General features: G+C 36.6%; 1 protein-coding gene across 1 annotated transcript in view; it reads right to left on the reverse strand.

Annotated features, from left to right (window-relative positions):
* The window catches only part of LOC128647766 (transmembrane protein 17B-like), a 76,561-nt gene continuing 53,847 nt past the window's right edge, over window positions 1-22,714 (reverse strand). The window contains exon 4 of the mRNA XM_053700488.1: window positions 1-324. Coding sequence (XP_053556463.1) covers window positions 1-324 — 324 coding nt within the window. The remainder of the gene's footprint in view (window positions 325-22,714) is intronic.

Consider the following 22,714-nt stretch of genomic DNA (forward strand, 5'->3'; position numbering starts at 1 on the left):
TCAGTACAGCAATGCATCCCTTTCCAATACTTCTCTCACATTACCATGACTGTATTGCATTTCTGCCTGAGAACGCTGGGTATATATCTCTTTATTTGCTAAATCTTCTGAATGTTGTAAGTAAAACTGAGTTGCAAGCTGTCTTGTCATCACTTTCAGAGCAAAGAAACAAACTACTAGCTCGGCGTTAAGAAAAATCATGTAAATTGAATGAACTGCATACTCCAGAGGCAAAATCAGGGTTTGTTCATCAGTCAGAAGGAATAGGAGAAGAGGCATCTGTATGAGGAAGGTTAACAACAGGCATCCCGCCAGCTCTGGTACCTGCGTTTAATAAAATGAATAATATCAGAGCAGTATTTAAGCAAATGTCAATATGGCATTGATCACACATTTAAATAGGTAACTGACATTGAAATAGAACTGTGCCTTGTCCTCCTATCTATCCATAAAACTCCTTTCACTTCAATAGTGCAGTGCTTACCCCACCTGGTGGTTGTGCTGAGGACTACAGAACTAGTGATTAGAGAAAATGAGATTATAAAGTTATAGCACTGAAGTGGGTGTGTAACGGGATAGACTTAAAAGGAAACTGAACCCAAATTTTTTCTTTCATGATTCAGATAGAGCATGCAATTATAAGCAACTTTCAAATTTACTTCTATTCTCAATTTTTCTTCGTTCTCTTGCTATCTTTATTTGAAAAAGAAGGTATCTAAGCTAAGGAGCCAGCAAATGTTGGTTCAGACCATGGACAGCACTTGTTTATTGGTAGTGCCCAATCAGCAAGGACAACCCAGGTTGTTCACCAAAAATGAGCCGGCATCTAAACTTACATTCTTGCTTTTCAAATAAACATACCAAGAGAATGAAGAAAATTTGATATTAGGAGTAAATTAGAAAGTTGCTTAAAATTGCATGTTCTATCTGAATAACGAAAGAAAAAATTTGGGTTCAGTGTTCCTTTAAGATGAAATAAAGCAAAGTCTGCTAATGTACAACCTTTATACAATTATTAAACTGTGATGTTGGATTGTTATGGGGCAAACACCAATACTAATACTATACTATACCAATACTATATACACATATATATATATATATATACATATATATATAAACCATTTTTAATGAAAACTGTATGATTTTTGGTTCCACTAACTTATGATTTGCATCATACACTTCATCATGTATTTAATAATGTATTTCACAACTAATGCAATAGTGTAGTCAAATCCAATTGACACTATATATTTGTTTCATTACATTAATAATAATCCTAGAAATGTGAAAGCATTTGTCATTGTACCCACACCATCCCATATATACTAAATATCAGACCGCTAAAACTATAAATTTATTTAGTGAATTTGAAAACCCAAATGGGCCCCATTTACTAAAAGGCGTGACAAAGGCTGTGCAAAGCCGAAACAAGTTGCTCTTTCTTTTGGACCATTTGGGCTTCCGTAGTTTGCTCGCATAGTGAGAAGAGCCGGTCAGAGAAGCGTAAACATTTTCCTTTGAAAAGACAAGCAAGGACGGTCAGTGATATCTGAGGATCAGCAACCTATTACCGGTGTAAGTAAGGAATACACCTTATACTAGCGAACTTTATTCTTCCTGTAAAAGGAGTTTTCTCTGTCTGCTTATACCAACAGCAAAACGATTGTGCTCCTATCTGGGCTTCCTGTGCTCATGACTGACCTGCTTTCTGCAAACTAAACCTCATAAGCGAAATGGTTAATTTGCATAGAAAGCTTCAGACACTATGGACTTTTTAACTTCTTATCTTATTGTATGTATTTGTGAAATGTTTTTATGTGCTTTGACATTTGTATTAAATATTTTGTATTACTTTGTTGCCATTTAGCTGGATATTATACATTTGTTCTTTATTGTGCTATTTCATTTTGCCATTTAGCTGGATATTATACACTTGCTCTTTATTGTGCTATTTCATTTTGCCATTTAGCTGGATATTATACACTTGCTCTTTATTGTGCTATTTCATTTTGCCATTTCAGTAAGGTACTACATATATTAAGCTGCCTGTTGGAGCAGTGCAGTAGTTATTTCTAGTTCTAGTAGTAAAGTTTTTGTGCTACTTATCTATAAGGGATTGGGAATCCTTATAGCTACTACTTTATACGAGTTTCTTTTAACCAGCGCTGTGACATTGTTTACTAAAAGGCGTGCGAACAAGGTTCTCAACTTGATCATTTGCATGTTCATCCGCTGCACATATGTATCATTACACACTCGACAATCGTTTATTGCCACCCCTTCTCTCGCGTGACCTATCGCATGGCCAGTCAATCACCGAGCGAAAGTTTTTAGGATGATTGCTCTCCACCAAAACAGATGTGGCAGAGAGTGTAAGAAGCAGCTTCTTACATTGCGGGACGCAGCTTGCATTGCATGTGTAAACCTGCCCCACAATAGCTCCGAAGCAGCTTACGCTGCTTTATTAAAAGTTGTGGGGGTGCGTTATTTTGGAGTCTCTAGCAAACATTAACTCTCAATCTTAAAGGGACACTGAACCCAAATTTTTTCTTTTGTGATTCAGATAGAGCATGCAATTTTATTTATGTTCCAGCACAGGAAGAACAAAAAACATGTACATAACACCTTGCTAAAAAAACAAAAACAACATACCTTATACATATAAACCATATGGAGATTCTCCTTAAGTAGCTAAAACAAAGAAAATCAAACAATTATGTTCCTATAACCCTAAATGCAAGGTATCTTAATAATAGGATTAATGTTTTGCAATAAAGAGTCAAAGTATAACACAAATACAAATCCTCAGTAAAGCTAATTCAGAGAAAAGTAAGTCTATATTCTTCCTTTCACTGTGCTGGTATTTTCTATTTTGTCTTAAAAATTCAACCGAAAAAAATAAGATTACCCTTAAAGGGACAGTCTAGTATAAATTAAACTTTCATTATTCAGATAGGACTTTTAATTTTAATCAACTTTCCAATTTACTTTTATCATCAAATTTGCTTTTTTCTCTTGGTATTCTTAGTTTAAACTAAACATAGGTAGGCTCATATGCTAATTTCTAAGCCTTTGAGGGCTGCCTCTTATCACATGCTTTTTAAATCTCTTTTCAACACAAAGAGACAGAAAGTACACGTGGGCCATATAGATAACACTGTGTTCAGGCACAGGGGGTTATTTAAGATCTAGCACAACACAATGCTAAATGCAAGACAATAGATAATAAACAGTCACAGTCATGTGATCAGGGTGCTGGAAGAAGGTTCCTAGATACAAGGTAATCACAGAGGTAAAAAGTATATTAATATAACTGTGTTGGTTATGCAAAACTGGGGAATGAATAATAAAGGGATTATCTATCTTTTAAAACAATAACAATTCTATGGTAGACTGTCCCTTTAAGGGGAATATTATCATGAATAACATTCTTCGAACCTTCCCTAATCCTATGAGTTTTGAATTTCATTCTCTACAGTATATTAACCTCACTTCTTATCAAGAACCAGGCACCAGAGAAAAGAACTCTAGGGACAAGTCCAATCAACCAGCCACCCCAACCCCATTTAAAACCCCAGGGGAAGGGGGAGAAGAAAAGAAAGAAAGGTAGATTACCAAACCCCTAATAACACTAGTTCTGAATTTCTGAATGGAAAAATCAAATATTCTATCTCATTGACAGGAAGCGTTTTAATAAATATTGACCACTTTTTAAAAAGCATCTGATATCTGGTTCCTTGTTAATGTTAGTGTCTATCTGTTCCAACATACACTGTTTCTTCAAACAAGTTTTGAGCTCTATTATATTAGGGGTTGCACTTTTCTTCCAATTCTTAAAGATTAGATATCTTGCCGCTAGAATGGTCATATTGATGATTTTGTTATGTAACTGGAGATCTTTTGTAAGTTCTCCAAGAAAGACTATGTGGGTCAGAGTTAGTACCAGAGGGGAGATCTTCAATACTTTGTTGATCCAGTATTATATTTTAAGCCAAAAATGTTTAATCTTGGGGCAATCCCACATCATGTGGATAAGATCGGCTGATAGTGAAGAGCATTTTGGACATTTATTAAAATTTAAATTCCCATATCTAAGACCTTTCTTTGGAGTGAAGTAAGTCCTAGATAATAACTTAGTATGAGATTCCCTCCATGTTGTGGATAGAGTAGTTTGTTTAACTCTAGAGATGGAAACTTGAATAAGCCTTGCATCAATATGATGATGAGGTATTAATAAATTCCATGCAGCGGAAATACTTTCTAAGTTTAGCTCACCCTTATTAGAGCTCAAGAGTTGATAGCATATCGAAATTGACATGTACCCATTTCTTGCCATCACAAGCCAATTCTCCATGTTCCCAAGAGACCAATTCCAACCAAACGCGTTTGCTAATTTGTGAATAAAATGTCTTGCTTGCAAATAAGCAAAAAAAATCTTTATCAGAAAGATTAAACTCTCCTTTCAGGGTCTCAAATGTTTTAACACATTGTCTCTCTCTATCTACCATTTGGGAGATATTATCCAACCCCAAGGTGTGCCATCTTTGAAAAGGTGTAGATTGCAATCCTGCTTGAAATTTGGGGTTCCCCAGAAATGGCATATAATTAGATACATCACAATTCCTATTTAATAGCCTACCTATCTTCCACCATGCCTAAGGGACACATAATTGTTTTAATCTTTTTACTTCCTGAGGTACTGATCTAGGATTGCAATGAATTAAAGCCATGGGAAGAAATGGATAACACACTTTTTTCCAATTCATTATTGATCACATAATCTATATTAAGAATCCAGTCAACCACAATTCGTGCAAGAAAGGCCAAGTTGTATAAACGCAGATCTGGTAATGAAAAGCCCCCAGACTTCCAAGATAAAGAAACTTTAGTTAGAGAAATCCTAGGTTTTTTATTCTGCCATATAAAACTTCTCAGCATACTATTAACTTTTTCAATGTCCTTTCCCTTCAGGATTATTGAAATATTCTGCAGAACATATAGTAATTTTGGGAGAAGAATCATTTTAAACACGGCAATGCGACCTGCAATAGAGAGCTGTAGATTCTGCCACATTTTCAGACTATCTCTAATTTTTGTCAAAACTGGCGAAATATTAAGTTTATAACAATTATCAGGATTAGACGAAACAGTGATTCTAAGATATCTAAAAGATTCTGTGACTCTAAAAGGTATATTTAATGGGGAAACTTTATTTTTCCTAACACATAGAAGTTCCGATTTTGAAATATTAATCCTATAGCCAGAGAAGGAGCCGAATTGATTTATAATTGTGATGAGTTTTGTTATATTAGTTTGGGTCTTGGAGATATAAAGAAGGATATCATCAGCATATAAAGCAATTTTAAGATCCTTTTTACCTACTTTTATACCTTCCATTTGTTGTCTGATCATGATTGCCAGGGGTTCAATAGAAATATCAAAAAGAAGAGGAGAGAGGGTGCACCCCTGTCTTGTTCCTCTTTCAAGTATTATCTCCGAAGATGGCATATTGTTAACAATTATCTTTGTGTGCGGTTTATTATATAGATTCTCCACAAATTTAAGAAGATTACCTCTGAAGCCAAATTGAAAAAGAGAAAATAATAAATGATCATGATGAATTCAATCAAAAGCTTTTTCAGCATCAATTGAGATAATTGCTAGATCAGGGGTGTGTCCCCCTCTCCTCTGATCCATCTTTTCCAGGGTCTTTAAATAATCTATAGTAACTAAAACTATATATAGTAACCGTTTCTGCAAAAACCTGGCTTGATCTTTGTGAATCAAATCAGAAAGTACAGATTGTAGTCTCTTGGCTATAATAAAAGTGAGGATCTTATAATCTGAATTCAACAATGCTATAGGTCTGTAAGACTCTTTTTTTGCAGGATCTTTCTCTGGTTTCAGAATTAGAGTAGTGTAAGATGCAGTGAAATAAGGGGAGACTGGGTTGCCATCAGTATACATATCATTAAAAAAAATTTGCTTAGAAATGGAACAATAGATGGTGAAAGAATTTTATAAAATTTGTTAGGTAGCGCGTCAGGTCCTGTTGTTTTGTTTAATGGGAGATCTTGAATAGCTTTTTGAAATTTCCATCTCAGAAATAGGGGAGTTCACAGCTGTGACTAATTCACGATTAAGGGAAGGATAGGTAATTTTACTCCAGAAGTTAGCATATTGACCCTTGTCTGAGTTTCTAAAAGAATAGAGCTCTCGGTAATAATCTGAAATTTTTTTTGCGATGTCTTCTGGATTTGTAAAAGTTTTCCCTTCATGATACAACCTATCAATCAGTGGGGATCTTCTCTCTTTTTTTACCAAATTTGCCAGTAATTTCCCGTCCTTATTGCCATATCTATATAATCTTAACTCCTTCTGTGTCTCTCTGTATACTAGGAACGTGTCCCTCTCACTTTTTGATCTAGTATATTTGGCCAAACTTTCTGAAGAACTATTAAGGAGATAGAGATTATATGAATTAATTACTGACTTTAATACTTCTGATTCTCTTATTTTAAATTTTTTAGATCTATTGACACTAAAAGCAATTATTTCTCCCCTAAGAACTGCCTTTGCAGCATCCCAAAATGTAACCGCATGGTTGATGTATGCTTTATTAAAGTGTACATATTCTTCATATTTAAACTTAAGCCAATTTTTGAATTTTAGGTCATTTGCTAAATATGTTGCGAAGAAAAAGCGAGAAACCCCTGACTTAAATTTATTAAGTTGAAATTCCAAGAAGATAGGGCCATGGTCTGATATACAAACTAGGGAGATTACTGCTTTAACTTGCAGTTTACAAAGCCTTTCATCAATTAAAAATAGATTCTGTGATCTCCATATATCCCTAATCGCCAAATTTTGGGAAATCTTAAACATCTTAGTCTCCAAGCTATCTCGCTTACTCTTTCCCGGCCTAGGATTCTGCCTTAGCCCATCTAATGTGTAAAGTGGTGCCATATTAAAATCCCCCCCTAGGATCAGGTATCCCTCAGAATTTACAAGAATTTTTGATTGTAATGTATCCTAAAATATTGGATCAAAAACATTGGGAGCGTAAATATTACACAATGTATATAAAATTCCAGCTATTTTTATTTTCAACATTAAAAATCTCCCCTCTGGGTCTGTGATGGTATGCAAGATTTCATATTTAGAGCATGCAATTTTAAGCAACTTTCTCATTTACTCCTATTAGCAAATGTTCTTCTTTCTCTTGGTATCTTTATTTGAAAAGCAAGAATCTAGGTTTAGATTCCGGCCCATTTTTGGTGAACAACCTGGGTTGTTTTTGCTGATTGGTAGATAAATTCATCCACCAATAAACAAGTGCTGTCCAGGGTCATGGACTATCTTTTTCAACAAAGAAAAATTGATAATAGGAGTAAATTAGAAAGTTGTTTAAAATTGCATGCTCTAACTGAATCATGAAATAAAAAATTTGGGGTTCAGTATCCCTTTAAGTCGGTGGTTAAAATTGTAACCAATGCCTTCTTTATTGTATGTGATATATATATATATATATATATATATATATATATATATAGCCCTATACTTTTATAGGAAAGTGCAAAATAAAATAGCCAATAAATTGTGTAAGTAATACGTTTATTGGCTAACGAAAAAGGATTGCAGAAGCAATAGAAGCTATCTCATATTGATCAATCCTCACATTTTTCACTTACATGCAATCCAAAATACTGCTTTCTCATTTAGCACCTGATATTAACTATTATACCTTGCTATTGTACATCCAAACACATATACCATAAATGATATTGAAAATTAGAAATAAACAAATGGAGGGTGAATAAAAGCTTAGTGAATGTGAAGCAAAGGGAAGCAAAAAACAGGATTAAGGCACTGGTCAAGGGGTGTAGAGGTAATATATATGACAAGGAAGGTAGTGGGCTATAGAAATGGTTAAGAGGTATATGTGTTAAAGGGATATGAAACCCCAAAAAAAAATATTTCATGATGAAGATAGAGCATGCAATTTTAAGCAACTTTCCAATTTACTTCTATTTTCTTTGTTCTCTTAGATTCCTTTGTTGAAAATAATACATAGGTAGGCTCAAGAGCAGCAATGCACTACTGGGAGCTAGCTGCAGATTGGTGGCTGCACATATATGCCTCTTGTCATTGATTCACCCCATGTATTTAGCTAGCTTCCTGTAGAGCACATTGCAGCTCCTTCAACAAAGAATACCAATTGAATGAAGCAAACTTACTAATTGAAGTAAATTGGAGAGTTGCTTAAAATTGTATGCTCTAGCTAAAACGTGAAAAAAAAAATGGTTTCATATCCCTTTAAGTCTAATATGTACAATTAACATGTAAAGTGTATAGCAAAGAATGAACCATAAACCCCTACTACCTAAGCAGAATGTTTGTGCTGTAGCAGTTCTGCAAATTTGAGTTATCTGACATGAATAATTTTAGTTTAGGCCCTAATAAGGAATCTATTACTTGAGGCAAATTGCATGTCAGTTGGTATTAAACACATAGAGCACTTAAAATAAACTGGTTGTTTGAAAGTCTATGACAGCTTTAAAGTTTTCTAGCCAAGATGTTGCAGCATTTGCATCAAAGCTTAAAAGGACATAAAACCCAAACTTTTTCTTTCATGATTCAGATAGAACATACAATTTTAAACAAATGTCTTTGTTTTATTGTTATCCTTTGTTGAAAAGCAGGAGGGTTAGTTCAGGAGTGTGCCCATCTCTTCAGCACTATATGGCAGCAGTTTTGCAACAATGTTATACAGATATCTTTTCAACAAGGAATAACATGAGAATATACTGTAAGTAAATTGGAAACTGTTTTTAAAATTGTATTCTCTTTCTGAATCTTGAAAGAAAAATTGGGTTTCATGTCCCTTTAAATGTGCATTGCATATTATGATATTATTTGTGGTTGATTCAAAGGAACGTTTGTACAAAGAGTGGAGCAGCTTCAGCCTCATAAAGAAAATCCAAGGAAGGAAATGTGTCATATTGGAAAAGCAATTTAAAAAAACAATAAATTGCAAGGGGGCGGAGCCTGGCCGTGCTAGAACATGGCCGCATAGTGTGTGAGCTCCGGGACAGCTCTTCCCCACTGACCGGTACCAGAAGCCCTACCACCTCGAAAAGACGGCGATAATATGCCTTAAGTGCCTTAGCCCACTAAGAAGCTTTTAAAACAAGCTCTTTGGGAAACGCTGTGTCCACGATCTGGATCGCGGGACCATAATATCCCCTAACACAGCGTACTCGCAGCATGTAGAGCCTGCTGCATATTAATAGAGCTCCGACAGCAGGTAGCTATACTCTTTTGCACGGCAGCACCGAGTGGAAGTGTGGAGGAAGGAGGATTCTCCATGCGGTGAAGTCCCGGTCGCCATTTTGACCCGCCTGCACCCTGTTTACGGCCTAAGACATGGCACACTGACTCAGTCTGTAACAACTGGAGGCTAGAGCGGTAAGTGTCACAACAAAATGAAATACCCCAGCTGGGTTCATCTGGCAGAGATGTGAGATGTGTTATAAACGCTCCTATACACAAAAACCATAACGCCTGTGCAGGTTATCTCTGGGGGGCAAAGAGAGAAAACTACAGGATCCCTGCAGGGGGGGAACAAACTTGGAGTTAATTAAACTGTATAACAACAAAGACTGAGGCTCCCAATCATATTATTCGTTAAGACTCAGCACTAACACTGCACATTATTTAAAATCATGGCGTCTAGAAGACCTGCGAAGCCTGACAAAAATGGGAAAACCACAGCCCAAGCAGCGTCTATGTCTGCTTATTTTTCTCCCTCAGAACAAACTAGAACAGATGCTTCCTCATTGATAAAATATGCTTCACAGCCTGTCTCTCCCCCACCGCCAGACCAAACAGCAAATTTCTCTGTCACACAACAACAACTCACAATACTACAAGCCACTATTGATAAACTACCCTCCAGGTCCGACATAGCGGATCTTAAATCCTTCATACAATCAGAAATCTCCACGGTTAAAAAAGAAATCGGCACTTTGGGCACTAGACTTGATGACCTGGAAGAGACCCAGGAAGTTATCAATACCATGCTGGACACAACAGAAACTGGCCTGTCGCAACAAGCTTCCATGATCCATACATTACAAGATAAAGTGGAGGATCTGGAGAATAGGAGTAGGAGAAACAACCTAAGGATTCGTGGAATCCCTGAAGACATATCTACTGAAGATCTCCACTCCTGTTTAACAAGGTTTTTCAATCACCTCACCAAATCTACCTCCTTCACTGAAACAGCTATTGAAAGAGCCCACAGGGCACTAAGACCTCGCCCTAACCCCTCTGCTCCGCCGAGAGATGTTGTCATCAGACTACTTTATTTTAAAGACAAAGAAACCATCTGGGCAGCTGCCAGGAACACTCATCCCATCTCGTTTCAAGACAAAGAACTCCAAATATACCAAGATTTATGCCCATCCACCATTGAAAAGCAGAAATCCTTGAAATTTCTAACTTCAGCTCTCCAAGAACACCATATCAAATATCGATGGGGATTTCCTTTTAGCCTGCTAATACCACACACTGGCAAAATGCTAGTATACAGAGAGTCTTCGGACTTGGACACTCTCTCAAAGGCTTTAGGCATTAACATTGTCAATCCATCCTCACCCTCAGAAACGGAGAATCCCCCATCGGTCTATTCCAAAGGTAAAACGTCCTCAGGGACACGCTCTAACTGGTCTACAGTGTCTAGGAAATCCAAAAATCGGGCCTCTCCTGGTCGTCAAGACTTGCCTCCCTGAGATCCTGCACATAGTTCATGTGCACCAACAGCTTCTCATCAGATAAGTACTATCTTAAATAACTGTTTATTTTCCTCACCTTCACAGAATGGATGAAAGTTATATCTATCTGCTCCTTGGAGTTAATTTTCCCCACAGAGGGGAGATTGATAACATACGAATTGATTATAAACGTTCTTTGTTTTATTTGTTTTCTTTAGGTGTTAATCTTGAGAAATCATACATTGTTCTGTTGGGGCGTGCATAATCTGCCCACAATAGTCGAAAAATGCTAATGCAATTCTTTATATTGCCCTTACCCCAGCGAGAACTCACAATAGCTGGTAATAGTACTGAATAGGTTAAATGTAGCATGTTTTAATAGTTCTACCTCACCTTTTTAACCATGTTTTGGGTATGTTATTTACCACTCTAAAAGGTAAACACCCCTTTAAGGTTGCATATACAAGCGGTCAAAGATCACAGTCTTCACTAAGACCCGGCCGATGGGGAAGAGTGGCCATTCCTCTTCTCGTCCTTACTAGAAGGAGGATGATATTCTCATTGTTTTTATTGTTTTCAATGTTCAGTTTTTTTGTTCACTTTTATGTGTTATTGTCTCTCTATTCAGAAATGTGTTATACTGTCACATGCCATCTATTGTTTTGGTTTGAATTATTATGTTTAAAGATTGTTCCGGACTGGGCACCCACACGTCATGTTTTTAATGGTTTTACTCTACAACCACTTCTCACTAAGATCCTTAGATTACTTTCTATTACAACAACTCATTTGTACTATGGCTTCACAGACACGTAAGGTAATCGACACTAGGTCTATAAACTTCATATCTATCAACTCAAAGGGACTTAATTCCCCCAGAAAAAGGACAACGGCACTCTCAGATTTTAAACACAAGAAGGGTGACATAATCCTGCTCCAGGAGACCCACTTTTTAAAAGGGAGAGAACCCAAAACATTCAATTTCAAATTTGGTAAAAGTTACTTCGCCTCTCACCCCCATAAAAAGATCCAAGGAGTAGGCAAGAGATATCAGTGTATAGGGATAAGGAGGGTAGATATATCCTATTAACAGGGGTGCTTTATGGCCTTCCCATCACAATAGTCTCATTATACGCCCCACACACAAAGCAACATACTTTCCTTAAAAAAGTGTCAAATACCATAATAGAATATCAAAAAGGCATGCTATTGATAGGAGGAGACTTCAACCTGACCCTCAACCCACTTTTAGATAGCTCATCACATACATCTTCTAACACTAAATTAAGCATTAAAAAGTCAAATAATTTTTTAAAACAACTTTGCTGCTTAGATGTATGGAGAACCCTACACCCAGATTCTATAGATTACACGTTCTATTCATTCCCCCACAAAACATACAAGAGAATTGATTATATATTTACAGACATTACCAGTATGAGCTTAGTAAAATCAGCAAAAATCTCCCCAATAACATGGTCCGATCATGCAGGAGTGCAATGCGCTTTCAGCTGGCCTTCCAAACCCCTGAAACAATATATCTGGAAATTAGATGATAGCCTGCTATCCGACCCTACCATTACCCTAAAACTTCAAGCTCGAATAGATGAATTTTTTCTCCACAACAAACACACAGACACTTCTCCACAAAACAACTGGGAGGCCCATAAATGTACCATAAGAGGTGAATTCATAGCCCACAAAGCTCGTCTCAATAAGCAAAAAAGGGAAGCAACTACTACCCTCATTAAATAAATAACACAACTTGAAGATATTCATAAAAAAAACGCTAAAGAAGACACCACACTACAAACCCTACAAGCTAAACGTTTTAACTTAGCCTCTATCCTTAATAAAGAACAGAGTAGGTACGCTTTACTGTCAAGACAACATTCTTATATGGATCTAAACAAACCAGGATGTTCTATGGCTAGATATACAAAGAAAAAGCACACTTCCAACTACATTCTGCATATAAAAGACAATAAAAATAAATCACATAGTTCAACACAGGCCATAGCAGAAACATTTAGGGATTACTACCAAAAATTATATAACTTGCCTAAACCAAACCCCAGCCCGGTCTCAGATGCCGCCTCCCGCCAACAAATGATCACAGATTATCTTTCCACCTTGAGCCTCCCCAAACTGACCCAAGTGCAAAAGGAGGCATTAGATCAACCCTTTTCATTAGAAGAACTGCAATTAGTGATTAAAAATCTCCCTAACAACAAATTGCCAGGACCAGACGGTTTCACATATAAATACTACTCAGTGTTTGCAGAACAGTTAGCTTTACACCTCCTGCACTACTTTAACTCAATAGATCTCGCTCACCCCTTCCCGGATTCAGCACTAGAAGCCCATATTACTACTTTACTGAAACCAAATAAGCCCCCTGACTTAACCACAAGTTACCGGCCTAAATTCTGATATCAAGATGTACTCCAAACTATTGGCAAACAGGATTAATGTCTTGTTACCGGACCTTATACACCCTGATCAAGTGGGGTTCGTAGTGGGAAGTGAAGCAGGGCCCTTAATACAATTTTTTTCGAGCAAAATCAGAAACTTCCACTAATCATGTTGTCGGTCGATGCCGAAAAGGCCTTCGACCGGATTGCATGGGACTTCCTACAGCTAACTCTACAAACATTCGGATTTGGAGAGGGCATAGTACAAAAGATATTTTCCTTATATACCCACCCAAGTGCGAAAATACTAATAAATGGCACCTTGTCCGACTCATTCAAAATATCTAATGGGACGACACAGGGGTGTCCATTGTCCCCTTTACTATTCGCTTGTGTAATAGAGACTTTGGCGGTCAGAATTAGATCTCACCCTGGGATTAAGGGGGTCACCATAGATGATCAAAATTATGTTATCTCTCTGTTCACGGATGACATCCTATTTACATTAACAGACCCGGAAACATCCTAGCCCTTTTTAATACAAGAATTTGACCATTTTCACATCCAATCGAATTTCCTAGTCAATATCCCCAAGTCAGAGATTCTTAATATCACACTAGATTCTCAAAAAAAGAAAATAGCTGAGACACTCACACCATTCAAATGGAATACGCATTCTCTTAAATATTTAGGAATCTCTCTAGCCACATCTATAGAGACAATACACGAACTTAATTATGAGAAAATTAAAAGGGAAATCATAAGAGACCTATCGAGCTGGAGATCCAAGAGCCTATCTTGGTTGGGGCGTATCAACCTGATAAAAATGAATATATTTTCTAGAATCTTGTACATTCTCCAAACACTACCAATTCCTCTATCAGAAAACTATCTAAACTCGCTTCAACGAGCACTTAGCGATTTCACTTGGCACAAGAAACACCCTAGAATCAATAAGCAACTTATGTCCTTACCCAAAACACAAGGAGGGCTCGGTATACCTAACCTAACTTACTATAGGTACGCAATATTCTTACAAAGAATAGTTGATTGGAATATACATAGAAAGTTTAAACGATGGGTGGACATGGAACATGAAATGGTTCGTACACCAAACCTTAGCAGATATTGCTGGACATTCCCATCACTAAAATTTAAACACTCTAATACTAACCCCATTATATCAGAAACCTACACGATGTGGAATAAAATAATGATACATTTTCCGAATCTTACTTCTAGACCCTCCCCGCTAACGTCCCTAGTAGCAAATGGTGAATTTGATCTAGGCCCAAGCATAGAGAGACATTGTTACCCTTCTCACATTAAGGATTTCCCAGTATACTGGCTCATACAAAACGAGCAGATTAAATCACAACCCGACTTAATTCAACAAGGTTTTACATGCCTCACTAACTGGTTCACATTTAGGCACATTCACAGCTTTATCACATCCCACCAACAATCTCCAAATATGACTAGACCGTTGACTAATTATGAACAGTTATGTGTTAGAAGCCCACCGACCCGTCACACCCTTTCGACGATATACAAGATATTGATCACCTCATTCCCAGGACACCCCCTACCATACCTAAATAGCTGGGAAAAAGACATAGGAATAATAATCCCGCAGCAAATAGGCAAGAAGATAGTCCAATCCACTCTGAAAACTTCTATCTCCACAGCTGCATTAGAAATCAATCTGAAAATTCTTCATAGGTGGTATTTCACACCTCAAAAAATTCACAGATTATATCATAGAGCTAACAATAAGTGTTGGCGGTGTGGCCATGTTAATAGTGGCATGATTCACATGTGGTGGTGGTGGTGCACAGTTATCCAAAATCTATGGAGGTCTGTGATCACTGAAATAGAGGACATCCTGGAGACTCAATTTCCCCTAGACCCTTTGCTATGGCTACTGAACAAACCTCCTAAGATAAAGCATAAACCCTCTCTTAAATTATTCTATATCATGTCTAATAGCGTGACATTTTTAATAGCCAAAAATTGGAAAGCAAAGGACCCCCCCACAATGGTAATGTGGGTACAAAAGGTGTCTGAGTCAATCCATCTTGAGGAGCTTTACTTATGAAACATGACAGAATGGACACATACTCAGATATCCTGACAACTTGGGAATCTTACATTAGAGGCACATAGTCTAGCTCCAAGTTTACATCTGACGGTATTGGGTGTGGTGTAAATATACAGAGTAGCCCTATGCTCCCTTCACTGACTTGTAACCTAACGAGTATAATCAGTAGGCAGTCCTCATATCTCACATAAAGCTTCACAAGGAAATTTAGATAAAGTGTTTTTATCTAGAGGTGGGTTGCACCAGTCCAAGTTAAGTTGTTTTATTAAAATTAATTAGCTAATAAGCCTTTACGTACACTGTCAAGCTATTCATGTGTATTATCTGGAGCTGCGTATCCAAAATTTGTAAATCCAATTTCCTATTTTACACAATAAAGCTAATTTAAAAAAACAAAAAATAAAAAAATAAAAATAAATTGCTTCTCAAAAATAGGAAGCTAAATGAAGAGGCACAAAGTCCTCATTTAAATAAAATAAATATATACTTAATGTACAGTAAACTGTATAGTGCCAGGGAGATGAGATGCATCAGGATTATTTTGGAGTCAGCCAGTTTTGTGGAAGTTAAACAATGGGAATCATGAGCTTCTTACTGGGGGAGCTTCTTGCTGGCACAAAGATATCCCAGATTGCGGTTCTCTGTGATATTGGTAAACAAGAGAATTGATCCTTGTAAGTTCATCTGCCAGACTTTATTGAGTTAGGCTTTTTTGAGTTATACTCTACTTTTTAGAGAAGTTTGTCAGTGAGGTTGACTTGTATGCATAATGTTACAGTGTCATTGTGCCAAATTAGAAGTCATTCATGCGAAACACCTTGTTTCTATCTGAGGCTCTAATTATAGCGAATAAAATACCTATTCACGTGTGTTTGTTTTTTAACTTCTCTTTATCACTGCACAAAATCATGAAAATCACACAACATTCTGGAAATCTATCTGTAGACAAAATAATCTACATTTTGGGCACAGTGCTCTAGGTAGTGGTTCCACTTATCAAACGCCAAATTGATATTTAACAGCCCCACTAAAATTGACTGTGACAAACCCTTCTGTCGCTTTGGCAATAAGACATAATAAAATATAAGCTGGAAATGATTTTTGTACCTTTCAGACAACACAATATAGTAAAGCTTTTTTGCTTTGTAAATTGCTGCGGAGTCTGACAGATCCCTTGTATTATTCGTTAAAGGAAAACATTTCATTGAAAACCTTTCAGCTCTCCAAGATTTATCCTTTAAATTTATTGGTGTCAATGTGGATAATTCAATCTTTTAGGTGAGCCATGCAAAGTATGTTTGGTTTTTTTGGTTTTTTGGGGGGGAGGGTTGCAGGGCTTTTTGCTGAAGTTTCAAATTTGAAGATATTCCACTCTTTTAGAAAAACCTGGTTATCACTTGGTTTTCTGTCAGCCTTGCACTGTGTAAACCCAATGTAAAAAAATGAATATTTCACATTCCAATGTTCTTCACATAGAAGAATATGTTCTATTTATTCATTAATACATATTTCTATATATCTGAAGATATTTTGGTACAATATTTATCGATACCTATATATACAGATGATTATATATAGGAAACTAGTAGTCCTAGCACTTCTGTAGAGATCACACATTCAGATATAAAAGTAAAAAGGTTTATTAAATCAACTGGTTAATAGCATAAACAGGGTATACCTGTGCATAGAAACAATACAATAAAGGGGTAACCAAGCCCCTCAACATCAGACATGTTTCATGCTGGGTAAGCACTTGATCACTGATAATCAGAGGGATTAGGGTCTTAACCTTTTAAAGAAAAATAGACCAATCAAATTTGAGCATATAATTAACCCCTAGTCACGTTTCTCAGGCTGCCTTAAAGGAGAAAACCCAAAAACACAAACAACAAATTAATGCGCGTAACCATTCAGATGTGCTCTCAAATGGAGAACATATAAAGTAAATATATCGTAAGAAAAACACTTCTATTTTCTTTCCATAAGGCAGGGAGAGTCCACGACTTAATTCCTTACTGTTTGGAAATACAACACCTGGCCACCAGGAGGAGGCAAAGACACCCCAGCCAAATGATTAAATATTTCTATACCTCCTTCAGCGGAGGAACCCTCCTTTTAGATTTAAAATTGAGCATCTGCATTTTTTATTAAAGGAGGTTGTGTCTACGCTAGAGGTTCCAGAGGCTACTCTCCCTGAGGAATCTAAGATCACTAAATTAGACAGGGTTTATGAAGACAGGAAGGTCCCTCTGACTTTTCCTGTGCCAGTTAAGATGGCGAACATTATTAGTAATGAATGGGAAAGAATTGGAACTTCTTTTTCCCACTCGTCTACTTTTAAAAATGATTCCTGGTCCCTGACTCTCAATTAGACTTATGGGGCTCCATCCCTAAGGTGGATGGCACAATTTCTACACTGGCTAAGAGTACTACTATACCTCTGGAGGATAGTTCCTCTTTTAGAGAACCTATACATAAGAAAATGGAAACCTTTCTTAGGAAGATGATTCAACATATGGGTTTTTTATTTCAACCGGCAGCAACTGTAGCCACGGTTGCTGGAGCAGCTACCTACTGGTGCGACACTCTGTCTGTAATGCTTGTGGGATATTCCACTATCAGAGAAATCCTAGTTCGGCGAAATGCGCATCAGGTGCTTTTTTGAGCTCAGCTATACACCTGTGAATTATTTTATTAAAAGAGTTTATATATGGTTTCTGATATTGTTATAACTACTTGCAGAATAGTTACGTAGGCGGGTCTATACCGCTCCAGTATTGCACCTAGATAGAATACATGTGTTGAGGTCAATCCTCCTTTTATAGCTAGTTTATTGGTGCAATCCATGAGCCCTTTTTGGTATACACTTGCCTAATTTTATCTATTACTTACTTTTGCCTATGGATGGTTTTTAGAACCTCTTATGATCCTTTCACTGTTTAGGATTGTATTAATTGATAGATCCTATCGTGGGTATTACATGGATATGCTGGCTCACTTTTTATTTTATTTTTAATTATGTGTCACACTAACTACACTAGTAGTTCATGTTACTTTTTATTATTTGTTATTTAAAGGGACACTGAACCCAAAATTTTTCTTTCGTGATTCAGATAGAGCATGCAATTTTAAGCAACTTTCTAATTTACTCCTATTTTCAATGTTTCTTCTTTCCCTTGTTATCTTTATATGAAAAAGAAGGCATCTAAGCTTTTTTTCTTGGTTCAGAACTCTGGACAGCAGTTTTTGATTGGTGGATGAATTTATCCACCAATCAGCAAGGACAACCTAGGTTGTTCACCAAAAATGGGCTGGCATCTAAACTTACATTCTTGCATTTCAAATAAAGATACCAAGAGAATAAAGAACATTTCATAATAGGAATAAATTAGAAAGTTGCTTAAAATGTCATACTCTATCTGAATAACAAAAGAAAAAATTTGGGTACAGTGTCCCTTTAATAAAGGTTAAGTTTTAATCGGCTAGATTACGAGATTTGCGTTAGAGGCTATGCGGTGCTAACGAGCAGTTTTCTCTCACCGCCCACTTACCTACAGCGCTGGTATTACGGGTTTTTACAAACCCGTCGTTAAAATACAAGAAGTGAGCGTTGAGCAAAATTTTGCTCATTACCGCACTCCAATACCAGCGCTGCTTAAGTCAGCGGTGAGCTGGTCGTACATGCTTGTGCACGATTTCCCCATAGGAATTAACTGGGAGAGCTGGCTGAAAAAAAGTCTAACACCTGCAAAAAAGCAGCGTAAAACTCACTAACGCAGCCCTATTGAATCCTATGGGGAAATAAAATGTATGTTTACACCTAACACCCTAACATGAACCCCGAGTCTAAACACCCCTAATCTTACACTTATTAACCCCTAATCTGCCGCCCCCGACTTCGCCAACACCTGCATTATATGTATTAACCCCTAATCTGCCGCTCCGGACACCGCCGCCACATACATTATACTTATGAGCCCCTAATCTGCTGCCCCCAACATCGCCACCACCTACATTATATTTATTAACCCCTTATCTGCCGCCACCTACCGACACTTATTACCCCTAATCTGCCGCCCCCAATGTCGCCGCCACTATACTAAATGTATTAACCCCTAAACCTAAGTCTAACCCTAACACCCCCTAACTTAGATATAATTACAATAAATCTAAATAAAATTACTATAATTAACTACATTATTCCTATTTAAAACTAAATACTTACCTATAAAATAAACCCTAAGCTAGCTACAATATAACTAATAGTTACATTGTAGCTAGCTTAGGGTTTATTTTTATTTTACAGGCAAGTTTGTATTTATTTTAACTAGGTAGAATAGTTATTAAATAGTTATTAAATATGTAATTACTACCTAGCTAAAATAAATACAAAAGTACCTGTAAAATAAAACCTAACCTAAGTTACAATAACACCTAACACTACACTATAATTAAATAAATTAACTAAATTAAATACAATTACCTAAATTAAATTAAATTAGCTAAAGTACAAAAACCCCCCACTAAATTACAGAAAATAATAAACAAATTACAGATATTTAAACTAATTACACCTAATCTAATAGCCCTATCAAAATAAAAAAAGCCCCCCCAAAATAAAAAAAAACCCTAGCCTAAACTAAACTACCAATAGCCCTTAAAAGGGCCTTTTGTGGGGCCTTGCTCCAAAGTAATCAGCTCTTTTACCTGTAAAAAAAAAATACAAACAACCCACCAACAGTAAAACCCACCACCCACTCAACCAACTCCCCAAATAAAAGCCTAACTAAAAAAAAAACAAGCTCCCCATTGCCCTGAAAAGGGCATTTGGATGGGCATTGCCCTTAAAAGGGCAGTTAGCTCTTTTGCAGGCCCAAACCCTAATCTAAAAATAAAACCCACCCAATACACCCTTAAAAAAACCTAATACTAACCCCCTGAAGCTCGACTTACAGTTCTGAAGACCTGACATCCATCCTCAACGAAGCCAAGAGAAGTCTTCATCCTAACGACAAGAAGTCCTCAACGAAGCCGGGAGAAGTCTTCATCCAAGCCGGGCGAAGTGGTCCTCCACAGTGTTAATTTTGACGGCAAGTTTCAATTTAGTATTAGTTTTAGTCTTTTGACTAAAATGCCATTTTAGTTTTAGTCATATTTTAGTCATCTGAATTGTTTTAGTTTTAGTCTAGTTTTAGTCGACTGAATCTCCAATACATTTTAGTCGACTAAATCTCCAGTAGATTTTAGTCAACTAAAATCTAAGGGGTTTAGTTAAAGTGTAATGCATTATTTAAGCATTTCTCTATCATTTGCAAACTGATTACATACTCCAGGAGTAAACATAACACCTGTTAATATTTATGGTATTAAGGTTTAAATATGCAATACAGACACAGATTTAGCCGTTGTGATATGTAACATCTTTATTAAACTTAAAATTAAATAAAACCAAGTTTCATAAACAAACAGAAGTGCAACTTTAAAATTTAAAAAAAACAAAACTGTATTGGCTGTATTGAACATATTACCCAATATATAAACTTTAACAGTTCTCTGTTAATAATTAAAACAAGTATCAAGAAACTCAACACAACAAAAAGTTTCTGCAGCTACCACAGGCACAGCATAACTTAAACCCATACTCGTGGGTTATGCTTATTTCTATAGGAAGAATCAATTGATTGTTCACAGATTCAAAAACGTTTCGACAACAATATTAGCACTGCTCTAGAACTTCCAAACTTATTATAAACTCCTGGAGTAAAGGTTTATTAACCTGTTTTCTTTTATGGTATTAAGGTTTGAACATGCAATACAGATTTAACAGATTTAACTGTTGTGGTAAATAACATGTCTTTATCTTAAAATTTAATAAAATGAAGTTTTGTAAATTTTACAAAAGAGCAGTAATTGAATATGGATTGATTATAACAACTTGCATAAAATGTTTTTGTCAGCAAATTTTGATTTAGTTTTAGTCATAGTCTTTTGACTAAAATGTAATTTTGATTTAGTTTTAGTCATAGTCTTTTGACTAAAATGTCATTTTAGTTTTAGTCGTATTTTAGTCATTAGAATGTCTTTAGTTTTATAGTCATTTTAGTCTAGTTTTAGTTGACGAAATTAACACTGGTCCTCCAGACGGGCTAAAGTCTTTATCCAGACGACATCTTCTATCTTCATCCATCCGACGCGGAGCGGCTCCATCTTCAAGACGTTCGACGCGGAGCATCCTCTTCATCCGACGACTACCCGAAGAATGAAGGTTCCTTTAAGTGACGTCATCCAAGATGGCGTCTCTTAGATTCCAATTGGCTGATAGAATTCTATCAGCCAATCGGAATTAAGGTAGAAAAAATCGTATTGGCAAATGCAATCAGCCAATAGGATTGAGCTCGCATTCTATTGGCTGATCCAATCAGCCAATAGGATTGAACCTCTATCCTATTGGCTGATTGCATTAGCCAATAGGATTTTTTCTACCTTAATTCTGATTGGCCTATAGAATTCTATCAGCCAATTGGAATCTAAGGGATGCCATCTTGGATGACGTCACTTAAAGGAACCTTCATTCGTCAGTTAGTCATCAGATGAAGAGAATGCTCAGCGTCTGATGTCTTGAAGATGGAGCCGCTCCGCGTCGGATGGATGAAGATAGAAGATGCCGTCTGGATGAAGACTTCTGCCCATTTGGAGGACCACTTCACCTGGCTTGGATGTAGACTTCTCCTGGCTTCGTTGAGGACTTCGGCCAGGTTGGATGAAGACTTCTGCCGCTTCCTTGAGGATGGATGTCCGGTCTTCAGAACTGTAAGTCGATCTTCAGGGGGGTTAGTGTTAGGTTTTTTAAGGGTGTATTGGGTGGGTTTTATTTTTAGGTTAGGGTTTGGGCCTGCAAATGAGCTAAATGCCCTTTTAAGGTTAATGCCCATCCAAATGCCCTTTTCAGGGCAATGGGGAGCTTAGGTTTTTTTAGATCGTATTTTATTTTGGGGGCTGTTTGTGTGGGTGGTGGGTTTTACTGTTGGGGGGTTGTTTGTATTTTTTTTTTACAGGTAAAAGAGCTGATTACTTTGGGGCAATGCCCCGTAAAAGGCCCTTTTAAGGGCTATTGGTAGTTTAGTTTAGGCTAGGTTTTTTTTTTTTATTTTGGGGGGCTTTTTTATTTTGATAGGGCTATTAGATTAGGTGTAATTTGTTTAAATATCTGTAATTTTTTATTATTTTCTGTAATTTAGTGGGGGGTTTTGTACTTTAGCTAATTTAATTTAGGTAATTGTATTTAATTTAGTTAATTTATTTAATTATAGTGTAGTGTTAGGTGTTATTGTAACTTAGGTTAGGTTTTATTTTACAGGTACTTTTGTATTTATTTTATCTAGGTAGTTATTAAATAGTTAATAACTATTTAATAACTAGTC

This window comes from Bombina bombina, chromosome 2, assembly GCF_027579735.1.
Source record: "Bombina bombina isolate aBomBom1 chromosome 2, aBomBom1.pri, whole genome shotgun sequence".
NCBI classification, from domain to species: domain Eukaryota; kingdom Metazoa; phylum Chordata; class Amphibia; order Anura; family Bombinatoridae; genus Bombina; species Bombina bombina.